Raw genomic sequence first — 22,956 nt, 5'->3', positions numbered from 1 at the left:
GGCTTCCATCCAGCTCCTTTAGGAATATCCTCCAAGCCCAAAACCTCAGGGGATCTGTTGCAATTATGCTGTTTCTCAGACTGATGGGGGAGGTTGTGTCCATCTGCATCACCAGGGCTGCAAATCCACCTCCCCAGCCCCATGCAGGTCACCTGGAGAAGGGGCTCAGTGACCACCTCATGCCCACAGGCAGGGGAATTGCTTCCAGCACACTGATGGGACTGGGATTAAGGAGGCAGAGAACAGAAAAAAAAAAAAAAAAAAAAAAAGAGACACGAGGTTGGGATATGGTAGAGGGATGCTGGAAGGCAGCAGACACTGCTGCACCTTCAGGGGCTGAAGTACAACTTGATGGGAACTCCCTGTGCTTCCCCAGGAGTCAAGGTTTGGGGTCAAAGGCCTGGAATGCACAAGAACATTTTTTGTACCCAAGCTGCACCCAGGTGTGGGTTAACACAAACCAGGAAAGACTAAGCCTGACCTATACTACATGTACATCCAGCAGAGCAGCTCTCAGCTCAGCTCAGAGGGGACAACAGCTTTCATTACAATTCCAAAGAAAGCCAAAAAATGCACTTCTCTATTTTTAATGAGTGAATTATCCCTTTCTAGCTACTTAATTTTTTTTCTCTTCTCCTCTAGCCTGGATTTTCAGGCTGCACTAAATCACCCAGGCGACTCACTTGAAGCAGAGAGCACACTCAGCAGGTCTGACTTTTCAAAGGAGCCTTCCCAAAGCAGGTCTGCATTCCTTCTGTCCTGACTCCAGCTCTTCTCCCCTTCTCAAAATAGCTGCTGCACCTCTGCTCCTCAAAGAGAAATCCTCTGTTTCAAACACTGAAAACCATGGCAATGTATGGAGGGTTTCATTTACTTTTGGAGGCTGACTTTCTGTTCTTGGAGGCATATGAAAAAGCAGTGTGTGAAAGGCTGAGGTTGCAATTACCAGAATATATATATATATATTTTTAAATGTATTTCTCAACTTACAGTCAACAGCTTCCTGAATAAATACATAAAGATGAAGGAGGAGGCAAAATTATATTTATGTGATCTCAGGGTGAATCAGTAGTTTAAAAATTCACTAAAGTCAATTTCTTACCAGAGAGAAATAAATGAGCAGCCATTCCTTACTGAGCTACTTATCTGCTCTTATGGTAATGCTGGAGCTATTTTAATTTTGGCTTTGCATCCAGGAGTTTTCATGGCAATACAGGATCATCAGTCTGTCAGTCCCTAAAATGTGAGAAACTGAACACAGAAGAAAAGAAGAAAGACTTCTTTTTTCAGAAGAAAATCCCACATGGCAGAGGTGTCTTCACCAAGAACATGGAGAACTTTAGCTCACTGGGTCCAATAACCTCATGGCCTTCAAGTCAGTCCCTCAGAGCTGCTACCAGAATCATCCAGGGCTGTGTAAAATGCAGCAGCAGCAGGTTTTAAAAAGGAAGAGCTGGAATATTGTGATTTAAAATGATGGTTTCATTAAAAAAAAATAAAAAAAAGATTTCAGTTTTCCCCCACTCCCATTCCTGAGCAGTAACTCCCAAGAGAAGGTTGGCTGCTTGAGTGACACAAGTTTTGTATCTGGGACCTGGGCATTGCTGCAGCTCATCTAAAGATAAAGAAGTTTGAGAAGTGTGAAATTTTCATCCTCCTCCAGCAATGTATTTGAATATTAACTTTTTCTTCCAATTTTTTTTTAGCCATAACCTCCTACAAGCAAGGCACAAGAGACTGTGTATCCAGGAATAACATTTTCTGATTTTAATCTAACAGATCAAAGAGTGGGAAATTTGCAGTTTCAAACCAGACCCACTGATGGCTACAGGAGCCATCCTCAGTGCTTATTCCTGTCTTCCTGCCTACACCAGAAAGCCTCCTTTTCACTGCAATCTGCTTTTTTTTTGTCCAAAATCCACCAAAAAATGGTAGAACTATACTCATATAACCCTACCAGGGCAAACACCTGAGAAATTCCCCTTGCAGGCAACTCAGCTTTTAGAAACCTTTCCAGATGTGTCTATTTTAGACCTAGAATTTTTCCCTGGCCTGATTCCCACCTGTGACCAGCCAAAAGTAAAGCCAAAAATTCCTACTGCAGGGCAGGAGTCCTTGCTGAGGATGGCCAAAACCACAGAGCACACCTTCAGAGTTGAGCAAAAACCCTGTGCTGGGAAGGGAAGCAGCATCAGTGAAAAAGCTGCTTTTATCAGCTGCTTCTGGCAGAGACCTGGAAAAGGGAGAACTAACAGTTTGTTTTGACTAATGACTCTAATTGTGCAAATATACTTTTGCAAAATCACTTGGGAGCCTCCACAAGAGACCTCAGTGGGTGAAAGTGACTCCATTGAAGCTTTTTTCAGGGAATTGGAAATGATTTCTTGTTGACTTGTGGCACTGGGGTTGGTTCAAAAAGGTCAGCTCAGATTTTCTCTGCTAAACTGGACAGACAGAATCCCATGGAAATCTGTACCAGGGAAGAACACACTTAATGCAAGAGTTGAGGAAGAGCTGAGCAGGATTCTTGATGTCCAAAACCATGTTTGATATATCAAATTACTTAATTTTCTATTTCTAAGCTAAATAATCGATGTATGTGGAAAAAAAAGAAACAGAACTCAACCAAAAGTTAGTGTTTTCCTCTTCAAATACATACAAATCAATCACTCTGGGGATATTATCCAATCCTCACTGAAGTCTGTTCAAACCATGCAGCATCCTGACAAATGTCACTTGTACAGAAATTTGGAGTAATTCCTTTTAGCTGGGCACTTAAAAAAAAATAAATCATTTTTGCCAGTTTTTCACCAAAACTAACAGGCAACAGTAAAAAAACCAACAAACAACAACTAATCTGTTAATCCTTCCTTTTACCCATGCACATACAATGATCAGTGGTACATGTATCACTTAGGACTTCACACTTCCTCCCATTCTCAGACATATTTTGCCTTTCTGCCTGGAAGAAGGTGAAGCACACAATTTTATTTAGCAGCCACCATTCCATTTTGTCTCAGCAGTGCCTGGCCAAGCTCCCTGTAGCAGAGCAGCTCCTCTGCTCCCTTTGCATCTCCAGTCCCTAACCTTCCCTCCTCCTCTGCTGAATGAAGCCAAGGAAAACCAGGCAGCTCACACCTGCTGTATTTACTCCTCTGCCTTCTTAACAGAGGTGTTATCAGCACTGCCACAGCTGAGAAGATCCCCAATCACTTCCTCACCTTCTGGGATTTCTTGCTAATAACCCCTCCAGTCCCTGCCAGGATCCTTGGTGGCAGCAGGGCTGGGGACAGCTCATTATCTCCCAACCCACCTTGCTGCAACTTTTATCTGCCCAGGACAGCTGCATTCCCCCTGTTTGAAGTGGAATGGCAGTCCTGGCTCATGCAGGAAGGACTCACATCCCCAACCACCTCCCCACACTTCTGAAGAAAGGACTCAAAGCCTAATTAAAAATTCAGATGGGGTTTCCTGCTCAGAGCCATCTTCCCTGCCCTGCCACCAGGACCTCTCGCTATCTGTCTGAAATGTTTTCATGGCAGAAAAATAAAAAGGATCCGTGTGGAAAAGGATGAAAAACTGCTGCAGTCTTTCAGAAAGCCTTGAAAAAGGCTGCTGTGTAGCTGGATTCAAACCAAGACATAATCATGTAAAACAGATGAGGTTTTACTCCACTGGTTTCTACTCTGTAATTAATACTGAGTGTTACTGCCAAGTAATAGCAAAAAAAAAATAAAATTAATATATGGTCAAAATATTATTAGAATTCCTTACATATCAGCCTTTACTTACATTTTTCTATTGTGTTTCAGCTTTAAGAGCTGGAAACAACCCGAAAATAAAAGGAAAAACAAAAGGGAAGGGATTTTTGTGCTGTCATTTGGTTTATTTTGCACAGAGATCCAGGTTTCAAACCTGGAGGATTCCCAATGTTTTCCCCATCACTTGCTGCACAAGTACTTCAGTCAGTGAGAGATGCATCTGTAAATACCCAGAGAAAGGAGATGGGAAGTGTGTGGAACCCCTGATTTCAGAGGAGAACCACAGTTCTGGCATTTCAGCTGGTCTGCAGTGCAGCTTAAAATGGGATTTAGCTCAGATTCTAAGTCATAAATCCACAAGACCATCCCATTAGAAAAACAACCCTGTATCCCATCAGAAAAATAACCCTGTATCCCATCAGTGTCCATTTTCAAAGAGATTAAATAAAGGGACAGTTCTGGTGACTGTAACTCTTTGCCATCACTCAGCAACCTTCAAAGAACATGGATTTTTCAGAACACAAATGCCAGAGCATCCTCCCCAAATAAACCCCCAGCCACTTCTCCATCTCTGTGTCATCCTGCTCTTGCACAATCTGTTCTTCTTGAAAAACATATGGCCAGACAAATTAGTAGTAAAATAAATAAACAAACAGTAGGCTTGCCAATCAATCTGGAGAAGGTTGTACTATGTTCTTCTATTATTTTACACACCACCACATCACCTGAGCAAGCATTAATATAAAAGGGGAGGGGGGGGGAGGGAACATACAGGAAGAAAATGACCAGCAAACTGCTGCTTTCAGAATCAAAATGCTTTTTTTTCTTTTTCTTCCAGTCCCCAAGATCAGGAACAGACAATGAGAAAGGGCTGTGCTTCCCTCACGGAGGATTAAGATGGCAGAGCTGCCTTCAAAAATATTTAAGGCCCTCTGGGGCTGTAACTTTTGTTACTATCTGGCTAGAAACATCAACACGCATTTTAAAAGTTATAAAAACACTTAACAGTGCTTTTCATCTTCAAAGCTTTGCTTAATCCTTTCAACTCTCACTGTAAGTATTATAACCCCATTTTGGAGGTGGAGATGTTACCTTGCACTACCAAAAAATAGTCCTCACCTTGGATGCCCCTTGCAGAGTCAGAGGACTGAACCTTGCCAAAAAATCAAACAAAATGCCCACAAAAATACTGATTTATTCTTTTCCTGCCTCTGCCTCCCAACAGAAGAATTCCAAGTTGTTTCAACTAATTTCAACCAGGTCAGAGAAGCCAGGTTAGCAGGGATGGTGAAACTCTACCAGGTCGTGCCACAACCACCAATTTAGTTATAATTTTAGCATAAAACAGCACTTAGCTTTTAATTACCACCCAGTGTCAGCTCTTCCCAGGAGAATGAATGTATTACAGAACTGTCACCCGAGCTGCTCATTCACCAAGCTCCAGACCTCTGGGAATTAAGAGACAGGGCTATTTAATACAGACTCTGCCCAGAAATGACAAGTGACAGGGCTGCTGGGCCTGACAAGCAGAGCTGTGACTGCATGCCAGCTCCCAAGCAGGGAAAAAACCTGGAATCATATGGATGCTGTCAATAAAGAAAAAAAAAAAAAGAAGATAATGGCACAGGTGACTGTAGGGACAGCAACTGTGTCCTGCTGCTGGCAGGGGAATTTGGAAGAAGCACTGACAAAGTTTGAGGACAACCATAAACAGCTCACCTTGATCACTCAGGGCATAAAAAAAAAAAAGGCACAAGCATGGGCACTTACAGACCACCACAGTCCCCAACCTGGCAAAGGTATGTGATATAAAGAGCCAGCAATTAAGTGTGGGTTTGCTACAGCTGTCAAACTGAGCAAAACAATTGATCAGTGGGGCAGAGGAAGTCAGACAATCAAAGAATTTTCTGTATTTAATCACTCCTGGAGAAGCAGGACCCAGCATGGTAACACAGACACCCAGGAACCCATGCACCCTTCTGCACCACAGCACACAACATGTCCTCACTAAGTGAGATCCCTCCTATGGTACAAATGTGCACCTCCTGGTTTGAAACTTAACTCAGAGACTGTCTAACTGCTGTCCAGTATGGCCAGTGAATGATGGAGCTCACCAGTTATCACCTACAGGGCATTATCCTCAGCTGGATATTCTAGGAATAAATTTATATATGAAATCAGAGCAGTTACACAGGTGAGAAAACAAAACTTTACTCAAAGATAACAGACAGATACTGCCCTCATGCAAGCATCTGTAAATAGCAAAGCAGTGGTGTGTCAAAAATAATTGTCAGCTGAATGCTGGCCTCAGAAATCTCTCCCATCCTCACCCTTCTTGTGTGTTACAATGCAGACACACATGCACCTCACTGCTCTCAGCACTGCAAAGTAATGCAATTTGAGAAAAAACCCACCAAGTCCTTATTTCTGTTGCCCTCATTATGTGAAATCCTGGTAGAAACCAGATGTACTGCAGGAAGGCAGCACTGCACTGAGGAGATGGATCTCCTTCACAGCACCGATGGCTGCTCCAGCCATCCCAACTTCATTTTCTATCTCACAGCTTCCAGATTCATTACACAGGCATTTAAGGCTCAGAAATTTCATGGTTCTCCTCTTACCTCTTCACTGCTCCTCTCATGCTCGATCTGGAGGCTCCACCTCACCCTCCTTTCCTGTATTTATGGAGGCTCTGTCTACAGATTCCTCTTTTCCAGACTCAAACACACCCAAGCCAACCTCTCACCTTCCCTCTATCTAAACATTTCCACCTGCTCCATCACTCATTGGATGCTTCCTCCAAATCCCTCTCCCACAACCACGTCCCACCCCGTGGCTGGTGAGACCACCTCCTGCCTATTGCCAGGAGCTGCAGATGGAGGAGCCACAACTGGCAGGGACCAAAAGCCTGAAGGACACGTGCAAGGGAAGCTTTAAATCCTCTACAAATTCCTCCTCTACAATTTATGAAACGACGTAAAACCTCAGCTCCCAAAATTGTGGGTTATTCATCCTTCCTCTTGCTACCACAACATCATCTCACTAGGTCCAAATTTGGGGCCTGCTTCCTCTAAACCCAGCACAACACCCCCAGATTTATCTCCAATTCAACTGCTCTCACTCTTCTTTCTTTTTTTCCAGGATCCTCCACTCCTTCTCTCTGCCCAGACACTCAGCACCTGTCTGCATCACCCTCAGCATCCCTGCCATCCACCACTCACCAATACCCCAGCATGAGTGGGGGGAAAAAAAGGAATAATTCTGCCCCAGAAATTAGGAAATTTCTACCCTAAAATTCAAGCAAGAAGCATGGGGTGCAGTGACAGATGTCATAACATGTTTTTGTTCTACTGCAGGAGGCCAGCTAAGAAGCTTCTAAAATCAGGGGAGGTTTGCTCCCACAGGCTTTTAATCTTAAACAGCTGTAATAATGTTATAGGGGAGAGCAAAGGACAGGCTGCACGTTAGCTTGATGGGAGTTATGGCAGCCAAAATATTAGGCATGTAAAAATAGAGCTCAGTATGAAAAGGGTTTTCAGAGTTTAACTACTGGTTTCACTGCATTAAATTATTTGGGGGCCTTAAATATCCAACTCGTAGTAAACACAGTTTTTTAACACTATTTGCATCATCCAGATTGCTCCTGAGTTTGTACAATTCTTGGAAAGAAAACCTGGCTCATCCTACACTTAGCTAGAGCACGGCAGCAAGGTAACCATGGATATTTTTATGAGCTGCTTTTTAAAAGACAATATGGGTTGAGATGATGGTATTGGATTTTTTTTTTTTAACACCAGAAACAGATTTAGCAATGCAATTACACTGACTTCATTTGCATTAACCAGAGACTCCACCATTTAGAGGATTACGCTCGGAGCTTTTGAGGGGAAATACATATATGTGCATGCAAGGAATACGGAAAAAGTGGCTGCCTTAAATCCAACACATCAATAATCTACCTTGTTAAGTGAAGTCCTTTAAATCCACGTCGTCTTAGCATCAAGGACAAGAGACAGCTCAGTGTTTCCCCAGACAAAACGCAGCCCTAGGAGGCCGACCAACACAATGATGTTTCAGAGGTGAGAGAATGAAGCCAGTTTAGAGAAGATAAAAGGCCATTTGGGTAGAGACCCCCGCTGATCCTATGAAAGTGTCTCCTTTTCAGTTCGGGAGGCTTTTAAATCCGCGTTTGCTACTGACCACACCTTCCCCTGGAAGCCGCTGGGGATCAGATTTCACTTTTCCCCCCCTGAGGGAGGAGGCTCCGTGGCCGATAGCCGCAGGGCAGGTACCAGCGCACCCCAACAGCCCCCACACAACCCCCCCGTCACAGACGCAGCCTCCATGGCCCCGATGCAAATAACTCCTCACCACCCCAAAATCCCGAAAGGAATTACAGAATCTGACCAAACTTGTCCCAACGCACTCTCGGGCCGGGAAGGGTTTATTTACCCCCCGATGTGAGCGTATTCGGGCAGGACTCGACTCCTTGCAGCTCGCTGCCAGCGGGCGGAGGGACGGATGGACGGATGGATGCTCGGGCGGGAGGAACAAGCCCCCAGAACAGCCCCGGAGCGCGGTGGGCTCAGTCCCGAGGCCGAGCTCGGCCCCCGCTGCTAAAACCGCCCCAGGAGACTTGGGGGAAGCGTTTTCTTCTCACTTCCATTGTGTAATTTAGGAAGAAAACGGAATTCTCTCCGTTCTCCCTACCCCCCTCAGCCCGCCTCGGAGCAGCCGGGGCTGAGGGGAAAAGGAGCTGAGGGGAGACGGGGGCTGAGGGGAGACGGGGGCTGAGGGGAGACGGGGGCTGAGGGGAGCCAAGCGGCCCGCGCAATAGAGAGGAAAAGTTTGCCAATAAGAAAAGAACTGGAGGGCGTGGAGGGGAGGTGGGGGGGGGAAGAGAAAGAAAGGACTGAAGAAAGAAAGGACAAAACAGGAATCGGGAAGAGCGTGTGGAGGAGGAAGGGAAGGAGGGAAGGAAAACCAGGCGAGGCGCGGGCCGGGCCGTACCTGCATGGTGACGACCCCCAGCTCCTCGGTGGCGAGTTTCCTCATCTGGGTGGCCAGAACTTGCGCCTCGTCCAGGATGGAGAACTCCGCCTCGGCGGCGCCCAGCCCGCAGAGCAGAGCCAGGCAGAGGAGGCCGAGCTGCCCCCGGCCCCTCGGGCGGCGGCCCCGGGCTCTGGCGGCGGCCTCCAGCTGCCCGCCGCCCCGCGCCATGCTGCCGCGGCGGGAGAGCCGCGGGCACCGCCTCCGGCCAACTTCCCACCCCCCCCTCCCTCCCTCCCCGCCGCCGCCCCGGACTCCCGAGCCGCCTTCCCCCGGGCCCCGGGGGCCGGCTAGGGCTGCGGGGCGGCCGCCATACAGCGGGACGGCAGCTGGGAGGGCGGCCGCTGCGCCCCGCGCTGCCCGCCCGGCTCCGGCGACACCGAGCGCCGCGGGCCCCGCCGCTGACTGAGAGCGGCTGCGGAGAGACGCAAAGTGCGGAGCGGAGGAGGAGCGGGAGCGGCGGGGAAAGGGAGGAGGAGGCGTCTGGTGCCGCCGCGCTGCGGGCGGGGGCAGAGCCGGGCCGGGCCCCCCGCCCCTCTCCCGCCCATCCCATCCCGCCCCATTCCATCCCATTCCGCCCCATCCCATCCCATTCCGCCCCATCCCATCCCCTTCCATCCCGCCCCATCCCATCCCCTTCCGCCCCATCCCATCCCCTTCCATCCCATCCCATTCCGTCCCATCCCGCCCCGCTCCCGCCCGCCGCCTGAGGGGAGGCCGAGCTGCCCCCCGCCGAGCCGGGCTGGGGGAGCGGGGCCGCGGAGGGGGTATGGGGGGGCTGGAGAACCAGCACCGCAAGTTGGTTTTTTTACTAAAAAGTCCCTTTTTTTTTTTTTTTTTTTTCATCTTAAACTTTTGAAATCCTCTGTTTCCCTCCTTCTTACCTCTTTTTATCTCTCTTAAACTCGAGCGCAGTGTTCCTGTCTTCTCGCAGGGCAGAGGCGGCCATCCCCGGGCAGCACAGCCCATCCAGGAGGCTTCAGAAAATGGTTATTGGGCGACAGGGCTGGAAAATAAAGGAGAGGAAGGCACCCAAAGCCTGGAGGCACTCAGATGGCAGCTGTCCTCCTGGGAAGAGCGGCCTGGAGAAGAAGGAAGAAGCCACGAAACATCCCCTTTGAGTGAGGAAGAGCTGGAGTGGGAACAAAGCCAGTCTGGGGGGATGAGGAGAAAGCCTTTACTCACACCTTCCACCTTCCCTCCTCATCTGCACCTCTGTGGAACAAACCTTGCAGGTTAGACGAGGTAAATGTGTAAAATTTGCCAAAAGAAAGCAGGGAGTATCAGGCAGCCCAAGAAGCCAAGAAATAGGCATGGATGAAATGCATCCCCTCTACATTTACTCTTTGTTAATTAAGACTTTACATCAATCCCTTGCAAATGTATAGAATACTGAAATAAATCTGACCTGTAGTGGACAGATGGCTCCCATTCCCACTTCACTACTTAATTTCAATTATATAATTTAAGCAGTCCTTCCAGAGTCACTCATGTCCTGCAGCAGTGAATTCCACAAGTTAACAATCTGAAAATTAACACAGCAAGGTATTATTTACTATCATCATATTCTCTTTTCCTGAAATGTGGTTTCTATCTGCTTTAAGAGGTGTTTTTTTTTTCACTTCTCCCAGGCACTGGGTGCCAACAGAGATATTCCCCATCCTGAGAGTGGGAGCTGGGTAAGACCCAAACCTTCACCCATGCAGGAGGGTTATCCCAGGGTCAGCTTTTTACCTGACAGGGACATCAGCAAAGCTCTCTTTCATTTGGTTTTAGTAAATTAATTTTAATTCTTACTATGCAAAAGCCATATCAGCTCATTCAGGTGGCTATGGGTCCAACTTAATGTTTTGTTTTTTTTTTTCCTGAGGACACTTCTGGTTTAACAAACCCAATCTAAACCAAAACAACACCTCTCAAAGCTGCCATAATCATTATCTTGTATTTCCATTGCTAAAGGAGCGTTTGCTGCCTGAAAGACAAGGAATTTTCTTTTCATCATGTTGAAGCTTTTAGTCTTCTGTTGGAATATTTTCATTGGGCCCAAGAGAAAGAGAAGCAAACCTGAGCCAAATGCACTCTTAGCACTGGCCATTTTTGTATTACATTTTATGGGTTTTTTATTAGATTCACTAGTGTAAGATGCAAAAGTCTTAAATTATATTGAAAGGCCAAGTGGTTTTCAAATATCCTGGCTAAATTACCCATATTTTAAACATTTTATTTTTGACCTTAGCTGCATGTTTGAAAAGAAAACTCTGTATCTGTAAAAAATTATCAAACCAAGGTCATGGCTGGAGCTAAGTCATACATTAGCAACACCTCTTAGTTTCCAGCTATCCAAGTGATACAATTCAGACACTCATGAATGCTACACAAGGTGAATGCTACAAATACTCTTCCTTTTAATTTTTTTTTTTTTTTTTTTTTTAACAAACTCACCTCAGGAAACAAATGAGGCAATTGTCCTGGTTCCAAAGCCCCAGGATCCTGCTTATGGTGAGGGAACTGACTGAACAGGTTTAACATTATCATGAAGAATCCAAATTCATTTATTCTACAGCCCTCAAGGCAAACCTGGACTCCTCCTGGAGTTCCCATGTTCTCTGTGCCCACACTGCTGCCTCTCCCAGCACCCTTCCTTCCTGATGTGGATTCTCCTGATGGAGAATTCCAACCCAGGCACCCACCAGGGCTGCAGTTTCTAAATTGGTTGCCCCACACTTGCTTTCACAAGTCAAAATATGTAAAGGAAAATACATCCCCCCATCCAAAGTGCCACAGGGAGAAAAACTTATAGGAAATCTTAAAAAAAAAAAAAAAATTCAGATTATTTGATCTCTGGAGTCACAAAACATAAGTCAAAAATTATACAGGCAGGTCTTTGACTTAGATTCAGCTGTGGAGTAAATCCATCCCCTCTTGCTTTAGGATAAGCCTTGGAGAAGAGGGGCTTTGCCCTTCCTTGGGGTTTTAGGGTTTCTGCAACCCCAGAAGCAGAGTATATTTGTGCTGCAGGCCAGAACCAGGGAGATGCAGAGGATACAAAGCTTCTGCTGTGCCAACAGCATCCAGGCAATAAATAATGTAGCCATTAAGATTTGCAAAAATGAGGCCACACTAAAAATAAAACCCCTTTTTTTTGTTTAAAAGAGCAAAGAAGGAGTGGATCTGGAGAATGGGAAGAAGAGGAACGTGATATGAATCCCAGCAGCATGGTGGGAGTACATGACAGCAGCACACAGAGATGCCAAACAGGTCAGTACATGGCAACACTGGGAAACAGAGAGGGTGAGGGGGCTCCAGAATAGTTGTACATGGGATGGCACCAAAGAAAAGCACTATTTCTGTAGCCTGTGAGTCAACATGGGCTAAATCAAGGGTTGTTAATTGCATATTATCATTGCATATACCCCTCTGTTGAGATCATTGCATTACTGATACACCTGCTAACGTTCCTTTCCAGAGAAATGTTTAATTCATATTTTAAAAGCTGCAATCCAACTGTACATACATGTGCAGATCCCAGGAACTCAGAGGTCTCTTCTGTGGTGCCTCTTCACTTTGCAGTCAGTCCCTGTCCTCTCCTAGCAAATCAGGAGCATCAGGGGTTGAAAAAGCATGGTCTGACCTTTGGAAAATGCCACTTCTTTTATTATCCTCATCTTCACACCTGCAAGTAACACAATATGAGCTCCAAAAAAAAAAAAATAAGGCAGAGAGAATGTTTATATGGCAGCCTCCTAATTGCTGCCTGATCCTCTCACCCACTCTGTGGCCCTTTTGCTAACTGGGTGTGTGCAAACTGGGCACCCAGTAACAGCCTTGAAGGCAGAGTGATCCTCAGCCCCTCACTGAGAGTGGAACTGAGCAGCTCTTTGTGGCTCTCATGCCTACCCTCAAAGCAAAGACTAAATTTAATCTTTTGGTATAAATGCAGATTAAAAATAGAGAAGGTAGAAATTTGCATGAGGCTCCTGCTGTTTGCATTGCTGCAGTCTTCCTCTGGTACCTCCCAATCTGTGGGATTTGTTTTTAACTCCTTTTTTTTTTGTTTGCCTTCATTTTGATTGTGGTCATCAGCAAGCTGCACTCAGGCTGTGTCTGAAGGGCTTCACTTCCCCCTGCCAGTGTTCACGTTGAGTTTCCCATCCCTTTCATTATAGATTAAATGTTTTCCCTGGAAGTTACATCCCTGTGATAGCTTGGGCTACAGTTCTCCCTTTCTCTCTTCACTCACAGGAGTTGTGTTGCACAAACTGACAGGATAGGATTAAGCCAAGGGTCTTATTCTCATCTCTTATTCTTTGTTTTAACATGGGATATTTAAAGTAGCAATTGATTAATGCTTCTCTGGACCCTGTTTCCTTGTGTGCAGAGAAATAAACACAGTCTTCTACCTCAGCAGTACCTCTTTCTGGGACATCATTCATGAATTCCTGGTGGGGAAACCCTGCTCTTACATCTGAACTCCTTTTACATGCCCCTTTTCACATGTCTGACCTGGCAGTGCCTCTAAGGCTCTAGATTCCAAGTTTTATCTCCTACTCAGGGCACTGTCTGCCCACCTAATCAGTCATTCCCCTAGAGATTACAACCAGTAATGAAAATGGAAAAAATGCCTTGGTCTCCTCCCTCCCCAGCCTGGGTCTCTAAGTGTTGCCTATGAGAGAGTTCTTTCCATAGCACCATCATCACCAGATAATATTTTTAATGAAAGCCATCACGTGTGTGGTGTGGGATTTCAAAGTGAGCATTGTGCCCAGCTGCACAGCTCAGGGCTGGAAAAGCCTGATGCTAGCAGCAGGGCTGGATCACAGCATCACTGCTGGGCTCTCATCTCAGTTTATACCAAATTCTAACTACCAGGTGAGGTCAGGAAGAAAACCAACTCGTAGGCTTCAAAGTGTCATCTTTGCAAGGCTGGAATTTTTAGGCAAGTGTAAAAAATGCCTGAAAAGGCACATCAGGAGTGCAGGAAACTAGATCAGTCTGGTGAAGGGCTATGGAGGGTAAATAACAGGAGGTAGAGGTAACTGAGCCCACCTGAGCAGCTCTGCTGGGCAGAGGGAGAGGGAGACAGCCAGAGGAAGGGGTGGGTTGGGTACTGCACACTGGTGGAATGGCCTAAGGGGCTTGGTTTGGTGCTCCTGCTGGTCCCAGAGACAGAAAATGGGAGACAAAGCCAGGAACATCCCCTGCAGAGCTTTCTGGTACTCCAGGCTTTTCTTACCCTCTGCTAGAAAGAGTTACTGTGGGTCTGGGCACAAGGACATCTCAGCACTTCTTGTTTCTCCTGAAACAAAACCACTGTGGGAGCATCACAGTACATCAGAAGTTCATGACAGAGGAAAAACAACAGGCAGGAATTATCCAAGTGCAGAAGAGGGTGAGGGCAGTGTAGGAAAGCTGCAGGCAAACAGCTTGGGATTAATGTAACCATGAAAGAAGATGGTATGGCTTGTTGTTTTGGTTTAGTTTTTTTTTTGACCAGTTTTCCAGCAGCCCATGGCTTTTTGTCATGGCCTTTACAAAATCACACAGTTACCTCTAAGAGCCCCAGCCTGTCAGGGTGCTAATAACTCACCAGCCACAGCAGATGTCAGAGCATTCAACCTCTTCATGCTCTAACCAAGGTTTCTGCAGTGCTTTCCCACACTAATTCTGGGCAGGAGGAATGTGTGCTGAAGCATCTTCCAGAAATTATGGTCCTGTAGGCTGCTGAGCTTTCCTTTCTCCAGCAACCTCATCCCTTTGGCACATCTCCTTTGCCTCTGGATGTAGTGGGATAACCTCAATGAGCAGCATGGCACCCAGTTCAGAGGGGAGCTCCACTAAGGAGTAACAATTCCCAGGGTGTTATAGCTTGCACTTTGGGAATTAAAGGCAAATTTACATTTAAAACACATTTAAGGAATTCTTTGCATATCCATGGTTCTCTCCTGGATCAAGACTGTATGAATTATTAAGGATTTTTCATGCTTACAGCTCAAAGGACATCATGCTGTGAAACAAGGGATACACATTTCTAAGTCATGCTTCTTCATCTCTTCACTCTCCCATGGTTCTCCTCCTGGGTTTAGAATATTTTAGCTGATGGAAAGAGCAAAGATGGTTAGAAAAACCCTATTTGTGAGAGTTTTGCTAAAATCAAAAGATTGTGTCACTTTTGCTTTTTCTCTAACTTTAGGATAATCTGGAAACTTTCTAAAAATAGCACCAGATGCCTTCTCTCTGGTTTTTTTACACTTGTTTTTAATTTCAATATCATCATCACAGTACCCTGATCACAGGAGGAATGCAGGCTTCTGCCTTAGGAGAATCACTGCCTTTTCACAGTGTGCTTCCACCCTTGGAGCTGTGAAGAGTCACTGATTATACCCAAGCCATAATTTTTCAGAAACTTGTAATTTGGCTAAATTTGGCTGGATTTTCATAGGTGTATCAAAGGGCACACCCTTGGCCAGGGTGGCAGAACTTAAACAACCCCAGCTTTTCTCTTTCCTCAGCAAAACAACTTTGTTTGTAGTTTTCTATAACCTCAATCACAGAAATGGCTGAACCCTTCAGTATGAATATCTTGGAGTCTGAAGCAAAAAATAGCTAGGAGCTTTCCAGTACAAATAGAAAAACAACAAAAAAAGAAACAACAGAACCAACACAAAACCAACAAACCTGAAAACTTGGATCTTATCATTGAGAAATGGCAGGCAGCCTTGGGAACAGGCACTGCTAGGGGCAATATTTGTAATCATTCTGATACTCTAATCTCTTTATCTTCCTTCTGCATCTCTTCTTTTATCTCCACGCTGATGCTCTGGAATTCATGGCACCAGATTTTTTTTTTTTCTCCCTTTTCTGTTCCCCTCAGCTTCATTCTCAACATTAAAATAGCTTCTTATTATTTTCCAAAAAAAGCAAAAGCTGTGGTGTATCTTCTACACCCTTCTGAACTCCAGTCTCACGGTGAGGTGCAGTCATCCTCTCCCATGGCCAGGGAACTTGAACACAAGTCACAACACAGACTTGAACACAGCCCTCTGAACTTAAACACAGCAGTGAGCACTTTTTTAAGGGCACAGGGATGATGTCCCACGGCACCCAGAGAGTGTCACTTTGTCACAGCAGGACGAGTCAGATGGAAGCATTTGCAGTGGTGAGAGGGAAAACCTGAGAGCCACCCACCTCATCTCCTGCCTCTTGGGAAACAGTATACATCTCAGCTGTCCCTGGCATGGGGATTCCTTCAGGTCTGCACCTCCCTCCAAAGGCTGAGCAGACACTTTAAGCACAGTATTGGGCTGCTATTAATATCACTGTCACCCAGGGCCCCGCCGCACACCAGGCAAGGCTTAGGGAGGAGAAGTAGTAACTCCTGCTAGACCTCCTGACAGGCTTTGTGGAGCACATCAAGAAGTAGTAACTCCTGCTAGAGGTTTGTGGGGCACTTTGTGAAGAGGCTGGCAAGATCTTTGTCTCCAACAATACCCTCTCTGATGAGGCAAAGGATGTGGTGTGCTCCTGGGCCCCTTACCCCGAGCCGCCCGCTGACGTGGCAGCCCCATGCTCATCAAATGGAAACCTCTCAACTCCAGCTTGTAAACAAAGCTGGAAAAGAGATGGAAGCAAGGAGGAGGAGAGCAGCAGATGAGGACGTGCTGTCTAACAGGTTTCACCAGCCCTTGGGGATGAGGGCTGCAGCCAGTCATGGGGGAGGCCTCTGAGGAGCATTCTAGCGATTTGGAATTGCAGGTTCAGCAGGACCCAGGTCTCTCTTTCTCCATCTTCTGCTCTTCTGGGAAGTCCTTCCTGAAGTTCCAGCAGGGTGGAGCTCCCCAGTGGGTGATAATCATCTCCCTGGTGTTTCATCACCTTCTCAGGAGACAGCTCAGTGGTGTCCCCTTCAGTCAACAGCTTTGTCTGTTGGGCACATCACTCAGCAGCCAAGTCTCCAAGCTCTGCTCCTCTCTTCTGCATTAACATTCAACAACCATCAATTAAAATACAATCCCAAGAGCAAAGGCCAAAATCCAGGGCTCTTTCCAGCCTAATGAACACTCTCCCCTGTGCCTGGAGTCCTTCATTCCTTGTCCTCCTCTTCTGGCCCAGCACATCTGGAATTTTTTAGCCTTTAGCAGCTGGGCTGCAACAGGATCCTCACCACAGCCTGTGCTCCGGGAACACCTTGAGCTGGTTATGGTCTCTGAAATTAGGCAGTCAATAAGTAGAATTTTCATTTATTACATATTTAGGAATACCTAATGTGCACCTAAATAAATGTTTAAATGTCACCATCTGCAGGTAGTTAAGTTTTCAGTGGATCCAGCTCAATGGTTTGGAATTTGGCAGCTCGTCAGGACCTACAGAAGCAAAGGAAATCCATATTCTAAAAGCTAAAAATAGTGATTGGAATGTTAGTATCTTGTGAGATATGAATGAAAAGGTGGAATTGCACTTCCTGGGCAACGTGAATCAGTGTGAGTCTGTAAACAAGTACAGAAATTAAGAAAATCAACAAATCAGGTTTTTTTCATTATTTTTTCAGAGTGCATTGCTACCTCTTGATAAAATATAGAGAATAATAAAAATATCTGTAATAAAACATCTATTTCTTTTCTTTCAACCCTTCCAAGAACTACCCCCTATAATTTACTGCACCACTGTGGCTATATCTGACATCTACATTTCTTAGGAGAATTTATTCCTGCAAAAGCTTAAGAGCTGGGTTGTCACTGCACATTGCCAGTATCCTGCAGACAGGACTGTGAACTCTTCAGAGCAGGGGTCACACTTCAGCCTGGTAATTAATTTTGCTACCAGTAACAGTGAGAGAAATACAGCTCTGCCCAGAGAAAAGGTGGAATCAATAATTTTTATAATGTTACCAGATGAAAAAGACATCTTCTTGGAGAGATTTTTCCAGTTTGATGGAAAACAGCAGGTAGAGGCTCACTTTTGACTTAACATGTTTTTTTGACTGGCAAAACTAAGTAAGTACACCTGAACTGAAAATAAATACATAAATAAATAATTTATGAAGAGAACAGTTTTTAATTCTGCATCTGGAATAAAACTATAGATTACAAACTAATTAATTGACCTGGTAATTAAGCAGCTCATTCACAGGCTGGTGGAATAACAATCAAAACATGGTATGAATCCTGAGGATTCATACCTTACCTGCTCTTAAAAGCTTTTTCTTGAAAAAGCTGTCCATGTCCCTGTCAGTTTTGATGACAGATGGTACCTCCAGACATGCTCCTTCAACACTTGTGATCAGCTGAGGCTTTAATTTCTGCAGCTAACAAAGAAGCAGAGGGAAGAATGATCTCTGCCTGTCTGATGAGCATGGTGTAGATTCCTCCATGCCTCCACAGGGTTGTTTTGGGTTTTTATTTGGCTTCCTCTTTGTCTGTTGCTATTTCTTCTTTGTGCTAGCAAGTACCAACAGAAAGCTCAGATCCTGCCACAATTTTCCTATGTTTAGAGTACACAGATACTCATCTGAAATTCTGCTCTAACCCAAAGGTAGACAAATACTTAAGACATTAGAGGTTTGAAGCTGCAGTTACTTAAAGACAGGATTTTCAAAGAAAATATGTAAGGATTGACTCAAATTGTGTACAGACTAGAACCTCAGACTAGAAATCATAAAGCTCTGCAGGTGCTTTTTTGCCTATAGATCTGAGATTTGCTGAAGAAACCCAGGTTTTTCTTTTCTCACTCTTTTCAGTTGATTACTGACATCATCTTCAGGATTTGGGAAACATTTCCAGGTATTTCCAAGCTCTGCAACACGTATGGTCTAGACTTAATTAAAGAAACAAAAAGTGAAAAATCCCAGCTGGTTTTCTTTTTCTTCTTCCATCAACAGGATTACAAACTTATCAGTTTGGCTCTGCCTGATGATTCTTATCGTGGATTTCAGCTCCACCACCCAATGAACAGCTGAGCTGTGGTACAGAAACAGACTTTTATTTTCCCAGTTACTCATGCCCTTCATCAGGATGGTTGGATCTAACACATATCTAACAGCTCTTCTTAGGGCACTGCATTTAAACCTTACAGGACATGATCTGCAGTCCTTCTCTGGAGTGGAGACCAAAGTAGGGTCAGAGGGTGGACAAGAATGATAAAAACATTTTAAAAGGTTCATTTAGGATGTTAAGGGTTGGAAGGGTCCTCTAGTGCTGATCCAGTCCAACCCCTCTGCCCCAGCAGGATCCCCCAGGGCAGGGCACACAGAACACATCCAGGGGGGTTGGAAAGGCTCCAGAGAAGGAGACTCCAGAACCTCTCTGGGCAGCCTGGGCCAGGGCTCCCTCACCCTCACACTCCAGAAGTTTCTCCTCAGGTTGAGGTGGAATTTCCTATGTTCTACCTTCAGCCCATTATTCCTTCTCCTACCACAGGGCACCACTGAGAAGAGATTGATTGGCCTCATCCTCTGCACACCCACCCCTCAGATATTTATAATCATGCATAAGATCTCCCCTCACCTTTCTTTTCTCAAGGCAAAACAGCCCAAATTATCTCAGTTTTATAGTTTCCCCCTGTGCTGGCAGGTTTTGGGAGTGTGGTCAAGAGAACCTACCCTCTCTGGAAGTGTTTGGAAGCCTTGAACAAGCTCCTATTCAAGAAGAAGATGGGAGTTCCCCATTAAAGACCAAAAACCTGGTAAAATGCAACAGCCTTCCATGCTCTTATGGTGAAACCTGAACATTGGTGATGAAACCTTTGTTGAGATGTGACTGAAACTCATCCAAAGCTTTTCCAGGTCTTCACTGGAGCAGGAGGAAGTTCAGGGGAATGTGGTGCAATGACAGCTATGGATAATGAGATGACAGGGGATCTTCCAGCCATGCATGGACAGGTTGGCCCTTCTGTTTGATGGATGTTAAATAACCCAGGGTTCTCCATGCACTGCTGGAGATGGGGCTTTACCCCAAGCAAAATGAAATGTGTAAGGTTCCCAGTTGCTTCAGTGTGAGTCCTTTCCAGGTGCCATCTCTACCTACTAACAGATTAATCAGAAACAAATGGTGCTGCACTGGGAAAATTGGTGGGGACTTTCCCCAAAGCCTCTTGGAAATTTGCTGCTGCTGATTGATCCAAGATAAAGGAACCCTTATCAGTTACAAAATAGCCTTATCAATTAATTCTCCACCCCACAACACTGCAGAGCCACTGGATACACTCTGCAGAAGGTGTTCATCCCTGACAGCCTTCTTGGAAATGACTCTGAAGATGGAAAATGAGAGCAAAGGAGCAGAATCCATTTGTCAAACTGGAGATCTACGGTTGGTTGGATCCTTTTGATCATCTTCTCACCAACAGCCCTTTAAAAATATGATAGGCATGTGCAGCCATCCCTCCTGCTGTTACAAACAAGGCAGAGACAAACAGCTTGCCAAGAAAATGGCCTTTTTGTTTAACAGCAGCAATGAAAAGATCTCCCAGCAGAGCCTTTAGCACTGTGAATGACAAATGAAGATGGGGCCGTGGATCCAACAGCCTCAGATGCATCAGAGCAAAGCCACAGATAAGAGCCCATCCTTCACCCCAAGCTTGTTTGGGTCTGAGTCTAATAAAGACATCACTTCTGTCACTTCTGTATTATTTAGCAATTAACCAAGTTCATCTTGCACTTCTCTTACAGGAAGAGTCTCTGTTAAATCAGAACACTGAGCCACAGCTGCTCAGATAGCAACACTGAAATATTTCCCCTAATGACAAACAGACCCAAATTACCCCACCTGAAAACCCACTCCTAGGGCAGAAAATTTATCTTCTGCAAAATCAAAGTATTTTAAACAATTATGCCCCCAAAAGAAGACAGTTCAGCTGCATCTTCACCTGGTGCAACTGGCTTTGGATTAAGGATTTGCTACAGTAATATTAAATTTGTTTTAAGTTGCCCAAGTTATGCCAGTGCAACCTCATCAATATTAATAGATATCAAGAGTCTAATCAGGTTCTTCCTCCTTGCACATCATTAATCTCCAAAAGCCTGTGAACCAGATTAACTACTCACAGATACCTTTGCACTCACTTTGAAATTAGACTAAATAACCCCAGTGTTACGATTTGCTTGAATTAGTTTTTACTTGTTAGTCAAATTAGTTTGAACTTAGCAGCAGAGCAGCCTTTTTTTTTTTTTTTTTTTTTTTTTGAGATATCAGAATAATTTGCTTATTTTTAAATTTTTTTTAGGATTGTTCATGGAAAAGAAATTCTAAAAACTAACAGAAAACTGAAGCCTAGAGAGCAAATCCAGTGTAATCTGTTAAACCAAGTGAGTGGTTTTCTGTTTGAGACCAGAGCCTGGTATTTGGAGGGGCTGAGAAATCCCAATATGATGGTGCCATCCACACCTCAAACACTCATCATGAGCAAGAGTAACTTTGATTTGTGTCAACATGCAGATTACCCTGAGCTCTACCTCAAAAGACTGAAGTATGCAGAGACAGCATTGGAAATGTCCCTAGAAACATTCAAAATTTTTCACTATTTTTTTTTCCATGGATACTGAAGAAAAACTGGAAAAAAAACCCCAAATAATTCTTGCTCTAAAAAGAGGGTGCTGGGAGGCAGAGACACAATCAAACCCAGTCCTGGCTTGCAAAGAGGAAACACTTTAAAAATTTAAAATTAACTTTTTGGCACGTTCAGGAGTCAGCCTGGCAGAGAGGTTGGGTGCACACACACAACAAGATAATTCACATAAAAGTGAATTCTTACCAAATGTACCAAAATTGGTGCTAAAGCCATGGTCTGGGTCCTGCCTTCCTGGGTGGCTGCAGTGTTTCTGGGGACAGGAATTTGTCCCCCTGATGTCCAAGAGGTAATTTATGTAACTGAGCTGATAGACAACAGGCTCTGGCATCCCTCTGGGTTTGCTTTTGGTGTTGACCTAAGAGCTTGCAGAAGGAACAGACACAACAGGGCAGGTGGAAACCTGCCAGCCTGGGTCAAGGAGGATATTGTGTCTGAAGAAGGAAGGAATGTGATACAATATACAGCTTGGCAAGAGGCACACAAATTGTTTGGATTGAAATAAAAGATAAAAAAAAAAAGACCAAAGAAGGAAGATAGGAAACTGTTGTAGCCCATCTGGAGCAAATTAAAAAAAGCAGCCTGGAATACTGATGCAGATAAAGAGCCCAGGGAAATCTCATGCTGGGAAACTTCTGCTACCCGGGATGAGGAGAGCAGGGACACTTCCCAGCTGGGCTCTCACCTACTGGGTTTTGGTTCTTTCAATCTTTTTTAAAAAGCTTTATGCTTTATGAAGCTCTAGAGGCCACCAGCCCAGAAAACATTGGCCCACAAACCTCCTCCTTGCTGGAGGTCCTGGCCATGGCCACAGAGGTCACCTCAGCCAGCTGGGGACAACTTAAAGCGAGGCTTTGGGGCTAAGCTGAGACCCAGTTGGGTTTTGTTTTGTTTTAAATGATTGAAATCTTCATTGGTTGCCCAAGGTGGTTCAAAGGAGATGGAGAAGGGAAAGATGGAGATGGTAGGACCACTTTTCTGATGGGGGCTGCAGATGATGCTCATTTAAAGCGACTGAAAATATGACAGGAGGGAGAGGGGCTGGGGGTGAGGAGCTCGTGGGGATCCCTCACCCTGCCCTCTCCTGGGTATCTGGAAGCAAAGAGCTGGGGGAAGCTCCAGCACAAGGTAGGAAATTAATTTAGAAGACCTGAGTAAAGACAGAGCATTTGTAGGCACGTGGCACAGAGGCTTTATAAAGAAAATAATGTCATTAAACTGAAAGGTACATTCTGAGCTTGGGCAGGAAAGCTCCCCCAGAAGCCACCATCCAGTCTGGGCAGCTGAGCCTCTGTGGCTGCAGGTTCCAGAAGTTTCCTCAACTTTCTGGCTGGCTGGGATAGAATAGACTGGTTGGGAATAATTCTGAGCCATGGGAATGAGCAAGGCAAGGGCCAGCAGCTGAGCAGGGATTAGGGATGGGGATGGACTTGGGGCTCTCACACTGATGGCAATGGGCATCTTACCTGTCTGCCACACACTGTCACTGCCAAGAGCCACTGAGCAGGGCTGGGGAGCATAAGGAATTCCACAGAGAGCTGGGAAAGAGGCAGGAAGCTGAACACCTACATCCCTGGCAGTGTCTCAGCCA

At 45.3% G+C, this 22,956-nt stretch overlaps 1 protein-coding gene across 3 annotated transcripts in view; it reads right to left on the bottom strand.

Annotated features, from left to right (window-relative positions):
* The window catches only part of CACHD1 (cache domain containing 1), an 87,946-nt gene extending 78,965 nt beyond the window's left edge, over positions 1 to 8,981 (bottom strand). For 2 of the 3 annotated variants that reach the window (XM_030455557.1, XM_030455556.1), the window contains exon 1: positions 8,772 to 8,889. In XM_030455557.1, the coding sequence (XP_030311417.1) occupies positions 8,772 to 8,816 (45 nt within the window). In that variant the 5' untranslated portion in view covers positions 8,817 to 8,889. Of the gene's footprint in view, positions 1 to 8,771 lie in introns of all 3 variants that reach the window. The other variant, XM_030455555.1, reaches the window with a different exon arrangement.
* Between the last annotated feature and the right edge of the window lie 13,975 nt (positions 8,982 to 22,956).

Source organism: Calypte anna, chromosome 8 (genome assembly GCF_003957555.1).
Source record: "Calypte anna isolate BGI_N300 chromosome 8, bCalAnn1_v1.p, whole genome shotgun sequence".
Lineage (NCBI taxonomy): Eukaryota > Metazoa > Chordata > Aves > Apodiformes > Trochilidae > Calypte > Calypte anna.
This window is presented reverse-complemented; position numbering and strand designations above follow the sequence as displayed.